The 22,526-nt window shown below is 38.8% G+C and overlaps 2 protein-coding genes across 2 annotated transcripts; both read left to right on the top strand.

Moving 5' to 3' along the window:
• Positions 1–5,136: 5,136 nt before the first annotated feature.
• Positions 5,137–5,874, top strand: LOC116166048 (yrdC domain-containing protein, mitochondrial). Its single transcript, XM_031480871.1, has one exon. The coding sequence runs from the start codon at positions 5,158–5,160 to the stop codon at positions 5,842–5,844; it is 687 nt and encodes a 228-aa protein (XP_031336731.1). The 5' UTR covers positions 5,137–5,157; the 3' UTR covers positions 5,845–5,874.
• Positions 5,821–21,151, top strand: LOC116166047 (sorting nexin-29). Its single transcript, XM_031480870.1, has 8 exons — positions 5,821–6,178; positions 12,437–12,748; positions 12,936–13,481; positions 13,528–13,685; positions 20,244–20,412; positions 20,462–20,644; positions 20,696–20,866; positions 20,916–21,151. Exons 1-8 carry the CDS (start codon positions 5,858–5,860, stop codon positions 21,033–21,035), a joined length of 1,980 nt encoding a protein of 659 aa, XP_031336730.1. The 5' UTR covers positions 5,821–5,857; the 3' UTR covers positions 21,036–21,151.
• The last annotated feature ends 1,375 nt before the right edge of the window (positions 21,152–22,526 follow it).

Raw genomic sequence — 22,526 nt, 5'->3', positions numbered from 1 at the left:
GAACCGGAGCAGTTATTCAAGAAGTTAAACTTTGTCATACTGAGATTCAGGTAAGATAGATTAATATTTTAGAGTGACTCAATACCGAAATAAAGATAATCGAATCAAAAACAGTAAAAGATGCTTGAAGAATGTTAGAAGAAAGTAATAGTTGAAACTACTGTTGAAGAAAACATTAAACATAAACAATTATTTGCGGTAAATTAATTCTGTTACTACGTCTATTGGATAGTGTAAAACGCGTATAGAACATTTTTGTGCTGTCGCTGCTCACTTTGGAGAAGTGGTAACGTCATGCGAGTACGTTTATTCGGTATTAAGGAACTGCATGATTACGTTAAACAATTATTATATTGTCGTATTATAAACATTTCTCTAGCCTCGTGGACACTTCTAATCCCCTATGCCATGTATACTTGCGGGTATACTAAATTAATAAACCACGTGTATTCTGCACTTGCTCCGACTGTACGAATTTGAATTCGGATATCACGGATCTGTTATCGTACAGTTGAAAGAAGAAGTGGCACACCTCAAAGCTAATTTTGAGTCTAATAATGCGACTATTAAGATCGATAGTAAATTATTTGAAAACATTGAGGATCGCCAGAGGCGTAAACGCAACATTGCGGTCTTTGGAGCAGATAAACGTACCTTGGGCGCAACAAATGAGCGGGATTCTGCGAATGCTGGTATAATCAAGAAAATGCTAATCTTTCTTGGATCTATTCCCGATGAACCCGATAACGTTAAATTATTTCGATTAGGTAAGTTTGATGGTGGGATACCTAGACCAAAACCGATAAAGGTAATTTTTCCTTTCAAAGCATTTAGCATACTTCGCAAATCTAAGGAATTGAATAGCAGTAAAAATTTCGGCAATATCTATTTCTCATCGGAAAAACTCGTAGGTAGCTCGATCATCACAGATCGCTAAGAAGAGAATTAAGCGAGAGAATTGAAAGAGGAGAAACCAATGTGAACATTAAATAGGTACCTACGTAAGAGGTCGCCCAATTATCCCTTCGGCGTAACCGTTTGTCTAATGTTGTATGTTGTTTCCAAAATGTTCGCAGTTTAAGGAAAAACTAAAATGATCCAAGAATTGCGTACGAGGAGTATGATATTCTCTGTCTTGGTTTTCGGATGATAAGCGAGATCATCACTAGTGCTTATATTATATATAAATACCGAAGCGACCGCAAATTGAATGACGTAAGTACGTGGTGGTGGTGTTCTGAATTACACTGAAGTTGACTTAATATGCTTCTCCGATTCTCCATTAATTGTCATTATAGAATGTAGAGTGTACAAACTACTTTTCCAATCACCTGTAGGTATACCCAATTACCCACTCCTTCATACCTCCTAATGTTGTCGAAGATAATCGATCATAGAAACAAAAGATTTGAGCCACTAAAAAAGTTACAACCCCCGTAATTCACTAATGCTATGCATATACCTAAGCAGAAATTTCATAATAAAATAACGTAAGTTAAATACGGGAATGAAATTTATATTTAGGTGCCAGTTTAGGGGTGGTTTATAGATCATTTAAACGTAATCGGTTAAAGAAACAAAAATATTTGGCGCGCTGCAAAAGTTACAACCCTTGCAGTAGAGGACTGCTATAGGTACATGTAAGAGCGACATCTCTAGAAAATTACGTAAGGGTAAAACGGGAATGAAATTTATCATTAGAAGGCAGTTTCGGGGTTGCTAATAAATAATTTAAACATAATCGATCAAACAAACAAAAATACTTGGACCACAATAAAAGTTACGACCCCAACTATGCACTAATGCTATGCATATAAATAGAAATTTCATAAAAAAATAACGTAAGTTAAAATACGGAAATGAAACTAATATTTAGGTGCCAGTTTAGGGGTGTTTTATAGATCTTAAGGTTTATAGATCTTAAGGTTAAAACGAGAATGAAATTTATAATTAGAGGACAGTTTCGGGGCTGCTTATAGATCATTTAATCATAATCGATCAAAGAAACAAATATATTCGGTGCTATGCAAAAGTTACAAACCTTGCAGGGGAGGATTGCTGTTCATGTAGGTAAGTGTTTTTAGAGAGCAGCTTTGGGGCTGCTTAAAGATCATTTAAATATAGTCGATCAAGTGAACAAAAATACTTGGACCACTTTAAAAGTAACAACCCCCACAATGCACTAATGCTATGCATATAAGTAGAAATTTCATAAGAAAATAACGTAAGTTAAATACGGGAATGAAACTAATATCTTAGTGTAAAGAATAGAACTATGCTAATATTTGGGGGCCAGTTTAGGGGTGTTTTATAGATATTTTAAACGTAATCGGTTAAAGAAACAAAAATATTCGGCGCGCTGCAAAAGTTACAACCCCTGTAGTAGAGGACTGCCATACATGCAAGTGCGACATTTCTAGAAAATGTCGCAAGTTTAAAACGAGAATGAAATTTATAATTTGAGGGCAGTTTCGGGGCTACTTATAGAACATTTTAACATAATCGATCAAGCAAACAAAAATATGTGGACCACTATAAAAGTTATAACCCCAACAACGCACTAATGCTGTGTACTATAGGCTATGCATATAAGTAGAATTTTCATAAAAAATCACGTAAGTTAAACAGGGAATGAAATTTATATTTGAGGGCATTTTTGGGGTGCTTTATAGATCATTCAATCTTAATCGGTTGAAGAAACAAAAATATTCGGAGCGCTACAAAAGTTACAACCCTTGCAGTGGAGGACTGCTATAGGTAGGTACATGTAAGAGCGACATTTTTAGAAAATTACGTAAGGTTAAAACGAGAATGAAAAATATAATTATATGGAAGTTTCGGGGCTGCTTATAGATCATTTTAACATAATCGATCAAGTAAACAAAAATACTTGGACTACTATAAAAGTTACAACCCTCGCAAGGCACTAATGCTATGCATGTAAGTGAATATTTCGTAAAAAAACAACGTAACTTGAAAACGAGAATGATATTTATATTTGAGGGCATTTTTGGGATGGTTTACAGATCATTAAATCTTAATCGGTTAAAGGAACAAAAATATTCGACGCGCTCCAAAAGTTACAACCCCTGCAGTAGAGGATTGCTATATAGTATGTAAGAGCGACATTTCTAGAAAACAACGTAAGGTTAAAATGAGAAAGAAATTTATAATTAGAGGACAGTTTCGGGGCTGCCTATAGATCATTTAAACATAATTTTCATAAAATTTACGTAAGTTTAATACTAGAAGGAAATTTATTTTTAGAGTCCATTTTCGTGCTTGCTTTTAAATCATTCTTAGAAACAAAAATATTCGGTGCGCAAAGGTTACAACTCCCCTAATTAAAAATTGCTATGAATGTAAGTGTATATATGTTCAGCTACATAGAAAAACTACACACAGAATTGCGAAAGAATATTTATGTCGATGCTGTCGAAAGCATTTTTGATGTCAAATAATACAACGTAACATTGTTTATTTAAATCAATTTCGTTATAAATATGTTGCACTAGGTGGGTGGTAGCATCTTCTGTAGACATTCGTGGACGAAAGCCAAATTGTCATTGGGAAAGAATTTGGAACTTTTCAAAGAACTTCATTAGGCGCTCGTATATGCATTTTTCAAAAACTTTTGAAAAAGAGCTTAATACGCAGATCGGTCTGTAGTTGCTGATCTCAGTTACCTCTCGCTTTTTATGGACTGGTATTACTCGGGCTGTTTTTAGCTTCTCAGGAAATACGCCCTGAGTTATTCAATAATTTGTAATGTTTGATAGTTGTGGAGCAATAGTGTCCGAACGGCATTTGAGAAGAGCGTTGGGAATCTCATCTCATCATATATAAGATTTTTGTCCTTTTAATGAATTTATTATATTGTAAATTTCATTGGGGGATGATGGCTTAAAAAAGAACGATTTTTTAATGATGGTTTTTATAGTACTTTGGTTGGAGTATCATTATGGGAAACTACGTTTTGGAAAAAATGGCGAAATCTTCAGAATCGATGTGTTTCTTTTTGGACCGAGTTGAACCAATAAGATCCCATAAGGTCTTCGCTTTATTTTCAGCCTTACTTACTTATTTAGCTAATGATTTATACATCCCTTTTAAACGTTGTTTTAATTCGTCATTACTTGCAACTTTACAGATTAAGGCTGGACAGTACACCCGTTCCGTTGCCCGAAAACGCGTGATTTCGTTCCACGATATCTTAATTCTGAGTGAAGTTGAAGAAGGGGTCGAATAATCCTGTGAAAGGTGAATGCTTTAGCTAGACAATAACGCCGGGGTTTACTAAAATGTTTTAAAATAATCTTTTTTTTAAGGGCAACGTCGAGGGCTGTTAGGGTGTCATATTTTGGAAAAGAAAAAAGGAAATAAATTTTCCTGGCGTTATTGCCTAGATATTAAGTTTACGAACGTATCTTAATTTTGGAAATTGTTCCAACTTCATTTATAGATAAGTTATCTTGGAAAAACAACTTAAAAGTTTTTCTAAAAAGCGCGAAAAGATAGCTTCCGCCGCGTGGCTGGTTTTATACAGATAGAAAATGTGCATTATAATTGGACTAAGTTTATGTTTTTACCATCGAACACAAATTAATATTATAATTAACCAAATTTGGGGATTGACAATAGGCAACTTTACATACTCCGTTCTGTATGTACTGTCCAGCCTTAAGCTAAGAGCTTTAAACTTATTATACTTGGTTTGCAGTTGAGGATTTAGGATATTAGTTTTTTTGAACTACTTTTCAATATGCCGCCCTGTGTATATTTAGTTCAAATGATTTTACCGCCATCTTTGGTGTATTGAAACTATTAATTATTAAAATTACAGAAAACCGCAGATTGCAGATTGAATTAAATTACCTGAAAGGTAATTCGTAATTAACAATTGTCAAAACATGCTCCAGTAATTATTGCATAGTTTGTTTATGATTTTCTGCTGCACACGCATTAGATGATAACGTATTTCCGGAAGGCTGACGATGAATCACGGCGTAATTTATGTTGTAAGTGTCGCAATGTTAAAGTTGATGGTGGTGGATCTTATTTTGTTGAAAATTTAACGTTTTTATAATGCTAATCGGTTTTTTTATTGTTAGGTTTGCGTCACGTGCTGTAATCCTTTGGCCAGTTATTACTGAATAAATGTTTTTCAATGTGCTAAAGACAATTGCGAGAAGTGCTTCTATGGCTTTACATTTGCCTACTGAACATGTCAGTGCTGTATCGGCTGCTGTAAATCTCTTGCGACAGGGACATGTTATCGCTTTGCCTACTGACACAGTTTACGGTTTGGCTTGTAGTGCGGTCGATGTAAGCGCAATTAATAGCTTGTTCCAGCTGAAAGCTCGCAACGAAAATAAACCTGTGGCGATATGTGTCGGTAAAGTAAGCGATGTACGACGTTGGGCAATAGTCGACCATTTGCCTGACGGCCTGCTCGCCTCTTTGCTTCCGGGGCCTGTGACTTTAGTGCTAACTTGTGCGGATAAACTAGACAAATCGTTGAGCTTGCGAAACAAGGTTGGTGTACGCATTCCCGATAAGCCATTTTTAATAGATGTTTGTAACGAGTTAAATTTTCCGTTAGCGTTAACCAGTGCGAACGTAAGCAGCGAACCTAGTTCTGTCAGAATAGAAGAGTTTGTCACACTTTGGGATAAATTGGGTGGTGTCTTCGACGGGGGACCTTTAGGAGTTGGAGATTCGAATCGAAGTGCTTCGACCGTTATCGACTTAAGCGATCCGGGAGTGTTTGAAATCACCCGAAAGGGAATAGCCGAAGAACATTCAAAGAGAATTCTTAAGAAGTATGGATTGAAGTCGCTATAAGTACACAATAAAAATGAAAGCTTTTATGAAAAGTGTCAATGCTGTCGCTCGGAAAAGACAAACTTTAATCAAAGATTCTATTATAACACAACTTTCAAATAGTGTTAAGGAAATACAGTTATATCATATGGGGGATACTATTTCTTCCGATTCTTTGCAAATGAACGAGGCCGAAAGTGCTTTATGTGCCGTCATCGAGGCAATGTTTTTACATGGACTTAAGGATTCTTTGGTTCACCAGGCTCGGCGTGCCATTACAGATCTCGACGAAAGGCCAGAACCAAGTTTCTGGGCCCCACTGTTGATCATTTCGCACAAACAAAATATTAATCAGGTTGGTATTTACTGTCAGACATTTTTTATATTATTTCGTGGTTCAATTACGAATTATACAGTCAAAGACCAAAGTAAAGCTGCATTCATAATCTCCTTACGTAGGGCAGAACATTCACAATTCAAAAAATAAGTGCTCAAAATTAGTACTAGGTATACAGAGGCTCTATCTATTGGCAAAGAGCAAAAAACTTGAATACACAAATGCATATATTATGTATTAATCAAGAAAAGGGATTCTTACTTGAGCTAATTACAGTAAATTAATCTGTAAAGTAGTTAGTCAACTGAATGAATGCAGCTTTGGATTTCAGTTTGTGTTTTCAATTCACTGTACTTCTCAACTTTTTAGATATCAACATTCAGATAACTAGTCTGAACTGAAGTAGAATGAAGTGTCGGACACTTTTAATTCAATTATTTCCATAATTTACGAATTCTGAATAATTGGCCGCGGATATCTCAACTCTAGCAAGACAGCAACAGCTATGCCATGGTTTCGTCAATAATTTTTAAACTTTGATGGAATGCAGCTGTTTTATAGACAGGGGTTTCTAGGAGCTGCTCTAGCAATATTTTCTTTTACACTCGATATGATTGTAATTTCCTATTTCTTTAATTATTAAACTTTTTGCAATATCTTGTATGATCGGTCTTTTTAGTTTGTTCTTCTTTAAAAGCATCTACCAGTCAGACCATGTGGTAGCTGAACATGGTTAAGTCTTTAAGTAAGGTCTGTATGAATCTTCAAAGAGTTTGTAAACAGGATGAAGTAGCAGGGGTGGCAGGTATTTTTCGAGGTGGGACTTAAGAAAATGGATGACCAAAATAGCTGCGAATTTCTATAGTTTATTGTTCTGATTAAATAGGTCCCAGACCTTTGATTATTCCTCAATAAGATCTGCACTTTCACATATTGATTCGTCTATCATAATTGCTCATGTGGCGCAGTGGAGTGGAAGCTCAACTGGAGTCCCTAGCTTGAATCCGAGTATAGTGGGTTGGATTAGTGAGCATCCTTTACTGAAACCCTTAAAATTTAATAAAAATATAAAGATTTCCGCTCTAAGGCGAGTAACTTTAGCTTATTTTCCATGTATTGATCAGTATTTCCCAAAACCATCCACGGTTAAAATTTGAAAGAAATGTTTCCATAAATAAGAAAGTTGGCATTGCGCATGCGCACATCTCATTTTTACATTATAAGATACTTTGCATATGCGAGTGCATATGTTTACCCGAGTGTTTACCTTTACTAGAAGCATCTTTAATTAAAATTTCAAATAATATCTCCATAAATATGAAAGTTGGCAATGAGCGCATGCGCACATCTGCTTTATAATATTAATCTCGATATTAATAATAATAATAATAAATTGCTTCATCAGAACATTGGCACACGTATACAATAATATTATTTTAAATAAAGAAAAAATAAAGTTCAGTACATACTGTAAAATATATGAAACAAAAGTTTTGTTACTTCTTGTGCCCGTGTGCAAAAAGAATTATGTTTTAATGAATCTGGCCCAAAGGCGAAGTTTAGTTAACAACATTACTGTCTTCCCTGCTCTTCCACTGAACCCTAAACAAACTGCAATATTGCTCAGAAGAGGAACAATCAAAGGTAATGAAATAATAAAAGATATATATCGCAGCTCGCCCTATTTATAGCATATGGTAAACACTGCATAATGATAGGTACAGACAGAAGTTGTATACAGCAAGGATATCACAACATACACCTTTATTGTATTTAAATGATTTTAAAGTATAATTTTAAATCGGAAGAGAGGGCATTGTATGTATCAGACATCACTTAGGGCAGGCACACCAAATGTTCATTGTGCCCACCCTCTTTTTTTTCGCAACAGGGTTCAGAGCCCATTCCTCTCAATAAAGGACACTCTTCCCCAGTTCCAGATAGCTGTCTCCAAGGAGTTGATGTCTCTGATCAATGCATCACAGTGACAGACCCGAGGGGTTAGTCGGTGTGGTATTCTTTCGTACACATGACTGGTAGTCACTGGTATTCCCGTGGTAGTCTCTGGTATTCCTGTGGTAGTCACTGGTATTCCGAAGGTAATCAGTGGTATTCTCTGGCATTCCCGTGGTAGTCAATGGTAATCTCTGGTATTCCGATGGTAGTCAGTGGTAATCGCCGGTTTTCTGGTTGTAGTCTTTGGTATTCCTATGAGCATTTACTAACTTTTTTATTATTTTCCATTTTGCCTGTAGGTAGGTATTTCCGGTATAAACTATGGCTTTTATGATTTTGTCTATCAAATCGCAACTTTTTAAATTAATTGAATTGATTGTTGCAGTGCTGGTGATTGAAGGTGACGATTCTGTTTTAAAGATGGTAGCGATTCAATCAGTAATAATGATTTGTCTTGTGTGTTTAAAAACAGGCCAAGGTCGAGGCCAAGGTTTCCATGATAATCACATAATATCTTAGATCTAGATTACATTATAATAGATTTTCCACTAGTAGATCCACAGATCAATTTTAATTTATTTATGTTATAAATGTTTTTAACATTGGCGGAGTAAATCGTTTCTATGTTTAAACAATAAATATGATCCATTCAAGTTTTAGGGATTTACCAGTCTTTTAAGAGTAGACAGGTTTAAGCAGAAAGTCAATAGTCATTAGCATAACGGGTAGTTTAGCTTAGGGGGTAGTATCGGTAATTATTTACAGTACAGGGTGAGTCAACGATTGCGCGGAGGCATTAAGCCTTGAAGATCAGATTTTTCGATAGAATACTTTTGCATTATGATATGGTTGAATATTCTCCACATTTTAAAAATATTTTGAATTATACAGGGTGCACCCACAAAGTGGTACATTTTTTTTAATAGAATCCCCTGCATTTTTGAATTCTACGTGTCTTTTTTATTATATGGTTAATATCCGCAAAGCTAGTGGTCTTAAAGATAATTCGATTTTTAAGAAAAATTGGGCATTTGCAAGCGTCAGTATATTCCCAAAATTACTTAAATTTTGATTCCAGGTTTTATATCTTACCTTGGGTTAAGTAAAAGTCAAATAAATACATCTACTATGAAACATTAAAAATACAACGTACAGGGTGTTTTTTTGGTAAGTCCAAAGTTGCAAAACCAAAGTACCTAAGCATTTTCCGAATAATGAATCAAAGCCACCGATGTAAATCAGATTTACCTATGAAGGATCTATAAAGGATCTAGATCATTTTAGGACTATCTTGATCTAGGTGCGGATCTTTGATCTGGATCTAGATCATGATTTTAAATGCATCTGGAGGTGTATCTAGATCTAGAATTAAAGGATGTTACCCAACACCGGTTGCAGTCCAGGTACAACTCCTTATCTCGCTGCCACCTGTGTGGTAGTCTTGAGTAGTCACTGGTATTCATGTGGTAGTCTCTGGTATTCATTGGTAGTCTGTGGTATTCATGTGGTAGTCACTGGTATTCATATGGAAGTCTCTGGTGTTTATTGGTAGTCTCTGGTATTTATATGGTAGTCTCTGGTATTCATGGGGTAGTCACTGGTAGTCCTATGGTAGTCTTTTGCAACTAGTAGTCTTTCGTACAACATTTTGCTCATGTATTACCCCCTCGGACAAACCACATGCTCGGTAGTTTCTTCTACCTCCCACAGAACTTGCACATGGGCTGCTACACAAGCCAAGTGTTATGCAGGTGGCAGTTGACCATCCAGTGCCCCGTAAGGACACAGGTGATCTTCCTAATAGGGCTTCTAGTCAGTTTTAGAAGACCCCGATTTGCCAAGGGGCTCTGTTAAAAAGATCCTGGAATGTCTGAGTCCAGTTACTTATTGCCACTGAGCCTTGTCTTTGATCCTGGCTCCCAGGGCTACCCCCCAGCAGACATTCATGCTGCTCCGGTGGAGCTCTCTCCCTTAGGAGCATTCATTTTCGTCACAAAAGTGCCGCGTGTGCCTGATAGGATGCCTCATCGACAGCAGATGCGAGGAGAACCCTACCAGGCTCCTCCCTATGGAAGAACGTCCTCCATAGGCTTGCCCCGAAACTAGGATTTAGCCTCTGGAGGCGCTTCAAGATAGTGGCTGTGTCATCCGGGAGCCCCTATAACACAGCCATCACCTTGGTTACCCTAGGGATGTGTCTCTGAACTTTCAGGACCTAAATAAGAGAGACGGAGTTCTCAGTCCAAGGTCCACTGGTCCTCGCATTAGTCCACAATGGCACCCTGATTCCAGTGGAACCATGCCAACCGAGGAAAGGCCCCCTCCCCTGCATCCCGTGTCGACAACTGCATTAAATGCAGCCATAATGGACCTCAGCTGAGGCTCAGTGATGTCCACCTCCGGGTGTGATACGATGGCCACTCTGAGCCTTGCCCATAGGTTCTTAGTGCACCCGCTTCAGAACCTCTAGGCTTCTTCTCAAGCTGCCTGAGCCAAACCGTAGAGTCCTCCAATCTGAGATGCTTGGTCCCTGACGTCGGGTTGCCCCCCTGCGCCAACGACCCAGACACAGTCTTAGGCTATGGCGCAGGGCCCGCTTGACCTGAGGTTTTACCTTCGACCCGGCGCTTCTCGGCCATCGCTTTCTGTGCAGTCCTATTCTTCTTGCAAATAGGAGCTGGCCAACCACCAGGTTCCTCTCGCGAGGAGTCTGCCCGGCTTGGTGGTCTTCCATCCGTGTTTTTACAAGCTATAGGTTTATCGTGTCTCTCCCCTAAAGTGTGACGTCTGTACCTCTAGTACCCAATTTTCCCTAAGCGAATTACATTTTCTTTTACTCACTAAAAATCATGTGGTTCGAAAATGTGCTCATTCAGTTCCAACACGCTCTCCTCTAACATTCCATCTGTGTAACCGGCGTCCACACCAGTTAAAATCACCTGGGATTTGAGCGACCCAACTTCCCTAACCGTATAAAGATCAGCGTTTTGCCCTAGCTTAACCTGCAGCGCAGGCTTTATCCGGGTCTGTCTTTAATGTCTACCCTTGTGGTGAATGTGTCAGGTTTCTTGGTCGGCTTTGGAGTGATCTGAACGATTTTTCAATGCTTGGGCAAAAGAAATTGGAGCGGCGGGGCAGTTGGTGGCACTATTTTGTTAAGATTGTTGGGTTGCTCGCGGATCGCCAGTTGGTCAGCCCAATTAAAACCTTTTTTATTATTAAACCCACGCATGGTATAGTTTATAATAGCATCAAGATATTCGCTGACCTGTTGGACTAATAATTAGGGTCTTGTATTGCCAGGTTTTTAAGCACCTTCTCCCTTGCTCTCGCTGTCACTCGCTCTTTTGTTACTACTATTGCCAGAGTTTTGCTCGCGACCTGAAACCGAAGTTGTATCACCTGGCTTTCTTATCTGTGGGCGAAGACGTACTTGCAAAAGGTGGTTTGTTTCTCCCCTAGGAAAAAAATCTTTCCAACGAAAATAATCGGACCAAAACTGTAGGTATAATAAGATCGGAAAAAGCTGGAAAATCAACTAGTATAACACTCTCTGGGATGGCGCCCAGATGTCGCCGACCGCACATCATGTACCCCCGTCCCCCAAAATTGTTAATTACACGGCCAGGGAGGTATGTACGTGAACACTCCTCTTCTTTCGGCAAGCGTTCGCCCCTACCGGCCCGCATTTGCTGCCAGTCAGCCAGCCAGCCGGCCGGCCAAAGTGAGATTAAGGGCTACCTTTTTACAAATAAATTTCCAAAAACGCGTTAAAAAATAATAATAAACCGGAGTTCGGAGTATGGATATCATTTTACAAATGGCGCGTTCGGATTAGCGAGGGTTCGGATTACCCATACATTACTATATCAAATTTATCACTTTCTATATTATTTTTATTCGTGTCTTACACAATGGTGAATTAGGGCCCATTCAATACTCGCTCGCTCGCGACCCACTAGTTGAGGAAACACTTCTCTATACAATTTGGGATGATTTAGAGCTCTGAAATTTTTTTGTAGTTCATGCCAAATGATTATGTTAAAAAATGGACACTTTACTATGTTGTTCAGCATTTTGGGACAGTAGTGCTGATCTTTGGGGAATAAAGTTCAAACTTATAGGGGCAGTGGGTAATCTCTAAAAATTGGCAATGATATCAAAAATCCTCTGAGGGGTTGTCTACCTTTCTAGTATTGTGCCAGTTTGCACTATTTGTGGTTTATTATTAAGAATCTGCTGAATTTCTAATCAGTTCCAAGATGCTGGCATCATTTACCGCAGCCACCCACAATAACATAATGTTTTGTTTGTATTTAGATTGAAAACCTATCACAAATTACAACGGAGATAGGACAATGCAGAGCATGGATACGGATGGCATTAAACGAATGCCTTTTGTCATCGTACCTATCGACCCTGCGACAGGATTCCTCAGTATTAAAACCATATTATAATACGTATGCCCTAATACGTGATAATGAACTCTTAGATGTCGCTCAGAGGCTAATCGAAGGTGTAGAGGCATTTACGGAGTTCAACTTACCCTGTAATACGAGCCTATTAAATACGTGGCAGCTTCAAAGTTTAGTTCTGGCTGGTATTTGGTCGCCTACTTTAAGATCGTGCCCTGTAAGTATTTTAGTTACTGTAACAAACTTCCAAAGTGAAGGAGTTTTTATTGTAAATAACGGAACAAAATTATCAGAGATGTTTACTTAAATTTTTGTTATCATTAACACTTCTCAAAGGGTATCTAATCAATTGTGCAATTAGCCTTTATAGTCTTTTAACATTCATTAACAGTTATTCTAATTAGATTGCAGCTGGGGTCGATGTGGCTCAATCGCTCCAATCCACATCCGCGATCAACTCCGAAACCGGCTCTCTCAGCTCAGCAATTTCCTTCAACTCTCACAGTTCTGGAATAGGTGGTCTGTTGTCGTTAAACGAAGATGAAGCCTTAAAGATAATCCTTGCGAAACACTCTTCGGAACAGTCACTCCCAAAACCAATTTCGGAAGAAGACAAGAAGGCCAGCACAACAGACTTGTCCGAGGTTGTTTCAACCAGCGTCGAATCGGAGAAAGTCAATTTTCCAGTCGAATCGAACTTGGGAAACTCGTTAAATCACAGGTCGGGCTGGTCCTTTTCTGAAACTCAGGAGAAATCCGAAAATTTGGATAAGGTGGAGGCGGCGAATACGCAAACCGAACATCCGAAGTCGATGGAAACCAGCTATAACGATTTGATAGAGAGCTACAACTTGTTAGGTGGCACTTACTTGAAGACTTCCGATCTTAAGGAGGTTTGGCAAAATTTTCAGGATCAGCGCTCGACTGAAATGGGAAGTTCTGTCCAAATGGTGAGTGGCTGTCATGCTTGTTCAGCCTTTAACTGGTTTATTCTAGGACGAAACTGCTGTGGAGGTGTGTGAGTCACTGGAATACAGCCTTGAGAAGTCTATGCTGCAGTGCATATTATATATTGCTCGCGAACAGGGGCTGGATTTTCAGAACTACCAATGTGCTGAATGTAAGGAAAACCTGTCACTATTGCCTAAACCCAAGTAAGCACTACAAGTAGTTATTTGAGACCGTCGTCTCAGTACCTCGCGTGTCTTTACTAAGCAGGAGAAATTACTGTGAACCTAAACGGGGGCGCGCAAAAATTCCAAGTGCACAGACAACAAAAATTGTCAGAAATTTGGTGTGTACACTTTATTTATTTAAGGCTCCTCTGTAGTCATTCCCCGATATTTATTTTGAAAAACAACCAAACGTTCCTATCAAATGCTGCTTTTGTAGTTGAAGGATATTCTTTGTAATGATAAAAACATCGTCGATACTTAGGAATATCGGTCTTAGTTTTACAGTTAAGTTCCGCAGAAGTGGTATGACGCTGTGGTGGGTTCGGGAAAGTGGGCATCTCTCAGTACCTCGGCTGTGTCTGAGCGGTTGTCCGTGTACATCCTCTCGTCTGAGGCTAGCTAGGTTATAATATGAACCTTTTGTTAGCATTTTATTTAGGCAAGATTCAGAGGAGGTGGATTCTATAGAGCTGCAAAAACTCTCTTTGCCATATTGAACAGTTTGTCCAACTGAGTTTTCTACTTTTCAAGCACTCTGCGTCACCAGGGATGGTTATAGGGCGTCTTAGCGTGCCTCAGAGGACATGCCTGTTCAAATGACTCCACAATGGAGTTGGTAAGAAAATCTACTTTGTCCTGTAAGTGGGCAGGACCTCAGAGTTTTTCTCCAAGGAGATGTTCGTAAAGGGGAATATCCGTTACCTTGGGGTTGGATGGCTCTCGTGCAATTAATTTCAAATGAAACTATTCTATGGTTTGACATAGTCGCTTCTGGAGTGACCTGTCAGTTTGTTATGTGGTCAGAGATACTTGATACCAGACTGAGGTCAATCACAGTCAGGCTGCGGGTAGTTACAAACGTGGGTTCGCTGCCCTGATTGAGAATCTCTAGATTAGTACTTGTCCGATATTCAAGTAATAATTTACCCCTGCGGTTGACGTCAGTTCTCCCCCATGTAGTATGGCCTGCATTTGAATCACACCCTCTAATGAGGTGTTTATTGTTCTATCAGTTCTGCCATGTCATTGCTGGGAGGTAGGTTGACAGAATCTCCCGGGAGATATACTAATGCTAGTACTACTTGAGCTTACCCTGTATGACACAGTCTAACTGTATCAAGGCCACACCTTTGTGTCGGCAGAAGAGCTTATTAAGGTGACTAGGAACATGTTGTAGGTTTTTCTTGCTATGTATACAAAAAAACGGTTCCTTTTGTTCCCCCAATACCAGAAACCCTCGATTTAACAACCCAGGATTCTTGAACTAGCGCAAAGACCTGCTTTACAGGCGCGTGATCACTGAACCACTCAAGGCTCAACACTGAGGGGGTGCTCTAGGCGGTGGTACCGGGACAATCTTGCTTCAGGAACATCCAGCACATCTGGGTCGGGTAGCCATATGTGAGGTCGTCTAATCATAAAATGCACGACAGAGTGAGAGAGTGGTTGCAGTCATTAGAGTTGAGTATCGCCTCTAGTTAGACGAGCCCCATGTACAACTCTTCAAGAGTCAACGAGCAGTTATTAACGATCCTTTTTAATAGTGCCTTGGAAGACTTTATACCCATTTCCCACAAGCCACCCAAGTATGGACTGTATGGAGGTATAAATTTCCAAGTAATCTCTAAATTTGCTGCAGATTCTGTTATAGCAACTTCCTGTGTCACTATAAACTTGCCAAGTTTCTTTAGCTCGGAGCGAGCCCCCAGTTTCCTCCATTATCGGAACGGATCTCGGGCAAACCGGCGTAGACACAGTATATAAACGCTTGCGTGGTAAGGTCACTGACAAACTCTAAGTGCACCTTGGAAGCAAAGCAAACAAAAAGACAAATATATGCCTTAGATGACTTGGCTCTATGGTTTAATCATAATTCGCCCCCCATAATCTACACCCACCTTGGCGACTGGAAGCGATGGCGACGCGCGAGAGGGCGGACGACCTGTTTGGCTAGGCTACGTCCGGACAAAGGCCGAAATCTAAGTAATGGTTACCAGCCACATCTGAGGTCCCACGTGAAAGTGGTTTAGGTATTCCATTTCGAAGAGGAGAGGAGTCAGGCTGTGGTTCTGTGGGAGTACTAAGGGATGTTTGGATGAATAGGTTAGATGAATTTTCGAGGCGGCCTCACACGCGTATCAAATCCTTGCTATCTAGGAAGCAGTTCAAGCTACTCAATTTGCTAGTTCTATCAATAGGTTTTCCTGCCTAAAGCATTGTAAGCAGGATATTATGTATAACACTCCACCGGAAATAGTGAATGGATTCGCTGATCATTTTGCTAGTGTATATGAACCGGCTAGTGCTAATTCGTTTAAGTTGCAGCAGTCGGTTAAAAATTTACCCTGTTGTTCAATTGACATAGTTACCGAGTCTGATGTGTGCAACACTATAAAAAAGTTAGCCAACAAAAATACCGCTGGGCATGATCAGATTCCCAGTTTTCTTGTAAGAGATTGTCGACAGATATTTATAAGACCTTTGTGTGTTCTATTTAACCTTTCTCTTAGAACATCTACCTTTCCAAGTATCTGGAAAATTGCCAGGGTAACTCCCGTGTTAAAAAGTGGAGATCCGACAGAGATTACAAATTACAGGCCAGTTAGCATTTTGTCAAATTTTGCAAAAATATTTGAAATGATCCTACACTCACAAATTTACCCTCTTGTTAAGAGTTATCTTTCCCCGTATCAACATGGCTTTATGGAGCGTAGGTCTACCACGACTAACCTCATGCCGCTCACTCAGTTCATATCAGAGAGTCTCGATAAACGTGGTCAAGTTGACGTGGTATATACAGACTTCTCTAAGGCGTTTGATCGTATCTCACATTCCATCCTTTTATATAAGCTGAATAGTTTCGGATTTAGTGACAGTCTCGTACATTTTTTTCAGTCGTACCTAACTAATCGTACTCAGTACGTAATTTATAACCAACATAGGTCTTCGTTGTTTTATTCGTTATCTGGAGTCCCTCAGGGCTCCAATTTGGGTCCGCTGCTGTTTTTGTTATTCATTGATGACTTATGTGAAAGTTTAACGTGTAACTTGCTGATATTTGCTGACGATTTGAAGTTATACACAACAGTATCAAATGTGAGTGATTGCTGGGCATTTCAACTTCAACTTAATAAGCTTTTGAAATGGTGTACTGTTAACCATCTTACACTAAACGTTTCCAAGTGTCAGATTATTTCATATTCTCGTATACGTCACCCAATTAAATATGATTATACCATAGGGTCTCAATTATTATACCGTTCTACGTCTACTAGAGACCTAGGTGTCTACTTTGATGCCAGTTTCTCCTTTTCTAATCACATAAAAATGGTACATTCTTCGGCGATGAAATCACTTGGCTTCATTATGCGTAACTGCAAATCATTTACCAACGTCAATGCTCTAACTTCTTTGTACTTTGCATACGTTCGCTCTAAAATGGAATACTGCGCATTAATTTGGAATACTTACACTAAAAGTGACATATCTAGGCTAGAAGGCGTCCAGCGTAAGTTTTTAAAATTTTTGTTTTATAAAGTTGAAGGTATATATCCGGAGAGGGGATACCCTTATTCGTTACTGTTAGCCAAATCTGACTTCTGCTCGTTAGAGAAAAGGAGGGTTAGGAATAGTGTGACTTTTCTGTATAAATTAATTCATAATAAGATCGACTCCTTGGTACTGTTAAGTTTATTGAATTTTCGTGTTCCTACTTACACCTCGCGTACTGGAATTACTTTTTATTGTGCAGTGCCATATACCAATATACTAAAGCTCACCAATTCATACAATGTGTGCGCATTTCAACAAGGTATGCAATTCATGCGATATTTACCATTTTGATCTTGGCGCAATACTAAATTCAATTTGAAGACAATTTGTATTGTTTTACGCGAGCATTATATGCATATTATTAATAATAATTTTAATGCCTTAATAACATTATATTTGTTTTTCTTTAAATGTATTCAGGGGCAGTTATTAACTTTTTTTTTGTTTTTTTTTGTTTTTTTTTTTTGAAATTTCACTTTTCTTTTTTCTCTCAATTTTCTTTTGTTATTAATGCACAATGCTTTGTATGTTCTATATATATTTAAGTTGACCTGTAAATGGATGCGTTCTGTTGGTCAATCAACTATTATTATTATTATTATTACTATTATTATTGTTGCTAAACATTCCAAAGCTGCCTACAATTCAATAGGGGTGAAGGATGCGATTATTCGCAAGAAAAAAGCCCCAAGCCTCTTTCGTCGTCATCCCACTATAGAGAACTTGGTTGCCTTCAAACGTGCCAGAGCGAATGCTAGATGTGTCTGGAACGCAAACAAGCATCTTGGCACAGATTCGTTTCCACAATTGGAACACTTCCATATCTGAGGTGTGGAGGAAGATAAAGGCAATAGCGAGGGGTAAGAGGCCCCAGGCTATTAACCAGGTTAAAACCAATGACGGGAGTATCACTAACTCACCCCACACTGTTATCGAGACGATCGCCGATCAGTTTGATGAAGCAAGTGACTCCCGAAACTATCAATCACCCTTTCGGGAAAATAAAGTGGAGCGAGAAGTTTCTCTGGACTTTGGAAGGGGCGACGAACTCCCCTACTCAGAATTTGAAGAGGCGTTGTCTTGTTCCCAATCAAGGTCACTGGGATCTACATCTTTATCCGGCGTCTTCCTCTACTCGCCAAAACGTCCCTGTTGAACCCGTTCAACAAAGCATGGCTGGAAAATACTTACCCGAGACAATGGAAGGAGGCGGTGGTCGTCCCCATTTTAAAAGGCGGCGAAGATCCACTGTGTCCGTCAAACTATAGGCCCATAAGCCTGACTTGTTGCATGGAAAAAATCCTTGAGAGAATGAACAAGTACAAGTGGTACTTGGGGACGAATCAGTCTCTTGTGAACCATCAGGCGGGATTTCGCTGGAATCGTTCAACCACCGACCAACTTGTCTATCTCGAAAGCATTGTGCAGGATTCATTCGGGGATCAACATCATACGGTACCCCTGTTTTTCGATTTAGAGAAGGCATATGATATGAGGTGGAGGTATGGGGTCTTACAGAAACTACACGGATGAGGATTGAGGGGTAACTTACCTTTCTTCCTGGTAGACTATTGATGTGACAGGAGTTTTATACTCAAATGTGGAAACACCCTCTCAAGACCAAGGGTGGTGAAAAATGGAATCCCTCAGGACTCTCCACTAAGTGTGATACTATTTGCAATACCCATCAATGATATTGCAGTCAACAGCAGCAGCAGTGGGTAATCCTAAACCCTGGAGACCACCACTACATCTCAGTAGAGTTGAGGGAGTGAAGATCCACTGTCTAAGAATAGGTCACACACAGACCACACACGCCCACTTGTTAGGCAGGGAACCTCCTCCGGTTTGTTTGCAGTGTGGTGATCAGATGATTGTATTTTAAGTGGAGCACACAAGACAGTATTTTCGTCTGACGGATGAAATGGAAGAGATCCTTGAACAATCACAACACATCGACAACATTATAAAGATTTTTGAAGTATACACAAATGTTTCATAAGAAGATCTGAAGATCTGTTGAGGGCCCAAAACAAGCGAGGGATAATAAAATAAAATAAAAAATAAAAATAAAAAATAAACTATAGTAAATAGGCTAATGACCACAGTAGTGGACGCCTAAAACTTAACAAAAAAAAAGATCAGAGTTACATAGGGCACGCCAAACTACACTACTAATTAGAATAGGAATGAATGGACTACTTGCGGTTTTGCTGCCTCTTCTAATTTCGTTTCTGATTCATCTGGCTCGAAGGACCATTTTTGCTGTGCGATAAAGTACTTTTATTGCGTATAAAGCCATGAAGTACAAACATATCTAGACGAATACAACTCGTTATTAAAGTGTAAACTTACAAAAGCTCTACCCCAACACGGTGAGGGTAGGTACCTGCTTTCGCTCGCAAAAGCATCACCTTCCCGGATATTCTTAACATTCATACACTATTTCTAACACCTTTTTAATAAACTTGTTTACATATAATTGGTCCTTCATCTTTATACCTGATCTATTGCGGTATTTAAAAATAGATACAAAATATGCTAAAGTTGCAAAATTGGTAATGTAATACCTACTTAAGAATGTACATTGGTGGTCTAACCACTTCGAATAATATCGAAATCTAAATTGACTACAGAGGAGCCTTACAAACTAACCTGTCAAGTTTCTGTACATAACTTTTAAAAAGAGTTTTGCGCATTGGCATAGCATTTTTAATCATGCGTTACGTCTAACCGTGGTTGTTGAAATCATACAATTTTTTCCTTGCTAGTACAGGAATTACACTTGGAATTTTTGGAATGGATTCGTTATTTTCATGTTCAAAGAGTGCTTAAATACAAAATTTCGTTGAGGCTGGAATTTTTTGGTACCTATGTTTAGGGATGTGCGAGATCAATTCCATAAAATTGCCAAAAACGTAATTACAGCCTAAAAATGCAAATCAGTTCAAGCAGAATTGTCTTAAATGAAAAACACAATTTTAGGACATGTGGATTCACTGCAAAGTACTACTGTGATAATTGCATGAGCGAAGAGCTTGTGTGTTTACCCGCTCGTGTTATACATAACTGGGATTTCAAAGTGTACCAAGTATCTCAAAATGCCTTCACGTATATTACCGAAATGATGACTCGTCCCACCATTGACTTAAAGGTTGAACATGGCAGCGGCTTTAACCATCACTACAATTTGAAAATTGCAGCTCTTAAACCCTTGTATTTATTCGGTATCTACCGAAATGGCCAAGTTACAAAATTTAAGGATCCAGTTGAACTTCCTACGAGATTACCTTTACACGTGTCGTGAACCCGTAATAGAAGAATTACAGAACCAAATTGGTGGAAAGGATTACTTGTATGAACACGTTCATCAGTATTCAATCGCTGTAAGTTATCTTACCAATAATCCAGTCATTAATGATTTTATTCGGTGTTAGGATTTGGCAGAAATTCGGAGTGGGGCGTTATCTCAACATCTGCAAAAGGTTGTTCAATTTGGAGTGGATCATGTTCACAATTGTTGGTTGTGTAGTCAGAAGGGTTTCATCTGCGAAGTGTGTAAAAAATCAAAAGTGCTGTATCCGTTCGAGATGGATAATGTCTACAGGGTAAGTGGAAGTGTGTGATGATGTATTTCATTTGATAATGAACTTATAGTGTAATGTTTGTAATGCGATTTATCATAATGGATGCCTTAATTCGAGTCAACTTTGTCGAAAATGTGACCGGAAAAAGAAGAGGGAAGATCTACCACTTCTGGGTGCTACTATAGAATAGAAATTTTGTTACTTGTTTCGTTTTGTAAGTGAAATATTTATTTTATTTGTAAACCTTCGTTTTACAATTTTACAAGTTGTATTTTAACATAATTTGATATTAAAATATTTGAGGTATATGCGTTTTAGCGCTTTCTCAACACTTTTTTTACAGCTTTTTAGACTTACAGCGTCTACGGTCGATTTGTCTACATTTTGATTAATGGAAGACATTTTTAGGGGGTTACATACATGGGACTGCGGTCTGCGCTTATCCCTGAATCAAATGCGATCGCCAACCAAGTCCCATATGCGAGATCGTGGTTTGTGCATATTGCTGAACTAAATGGTTCTCACATCCTTCAGCCTCTTGTTTCTTTCAGTAAGTCTGTACTATTCTCAAGCCTCTTAACATCCCCTAGGCAAGAGAAGTCACTAAGTATCAGCTAACACTGTTGTGCACCTCATTGCGCATACGGCATACGGTCAGAAATAATGCTTCTCAATTTTAATTTAAATAAATAAAAATCGCTGTCAAATACGTCCTCTTTTTGTCTAATGTACACCGTATGTCGATAGATATTTTTTGGTATGCCTCCTTGTTACGGTGAAAGTATAATTAATGAGGCGATTATTAACAATCACCGACCAATCTGATAAATTTGGGATGCGTTTCCTTTTAAAACTTTAGGAGAACGGAAATTACTGCCATGTATGAAGATATTGAGTTAAAAAAAATCATTCTGGGGGCTGTTTCCTTCCTTCAATTATTCACATTGCCCAATGACCAGTTATGAATAATCGCATTAATTGATTTGACCGCAGCATTTATAAACGTAATAATGTAAACACGTAGTCAAGCGACTGCATCTGTTTCTCTTTATCAACATTGCAGTTACAAGATTACGTATGTACGTAATTCATTTGCGAATGAATCGCCAGTAAGTACGGTTGTATGTACTCCGTTCCTATGAAACCTGTTTATATTCCAGAAAAGGGTGAGTTTTGTTTACCTTTATGTAAGATTGGGTGGTCCATCGAGAAACTGTCCTAGCAAATAAATTAAAATGCGCTAGGACACTTAGGTACTCCTAAGTGTTTGAGGGGCGGGATTTTTTGATTCCTTGAAATGAAATTTACTGTCTAGCTAGTGCGACCAAACTGCGCTGAGTGAATTTGATCGAGTGCTTTTGAGAAATTAAACAGTAGATTAATTCAAATTTGTGCTACCTATAACTAAATCGGGTTAAAAGACGCGTCATTTGTAGGTAATACCATTGTATTTCCTCTATGGTAATAGGTACGTACCTACCAATCCTTTACTACAAAATGGACAAGAAAACATTTTTGTTGTTTATTTCACATGGGATCAAGTGGGATGGTACCTAACTCCCTTACAGATTGCACGGCTACATCCATGGTCCGTATATTGGAACAAAAACGATTGTACAAACAGCAAGGAAAGGGATGTAGTGGTCCTATTTTGAAAATTCTGTTCGTTTTGGATTGTACA

This window comes from Photinus pyralis, unplaced genomic scaffold (assembly GCF_008802855.1).
Source record: "Photinus pyralis isolate 1611_PpyrPB1 unplaced genomic scaffold, Ppyr1.3 Ppyr1.4_LG3a, whole genome shotgun sequence".
Classification (NCBI taxonomy): domain Eukaryota; kingdom Metazoa; phylum Arthropoda; class Insecta; order Coleoptera; family Lampyridae; genus Photinus; species Photinus pyralis.
This window is presented reverse-complemented; position numbering and strand designations above follow the sequence as displayed.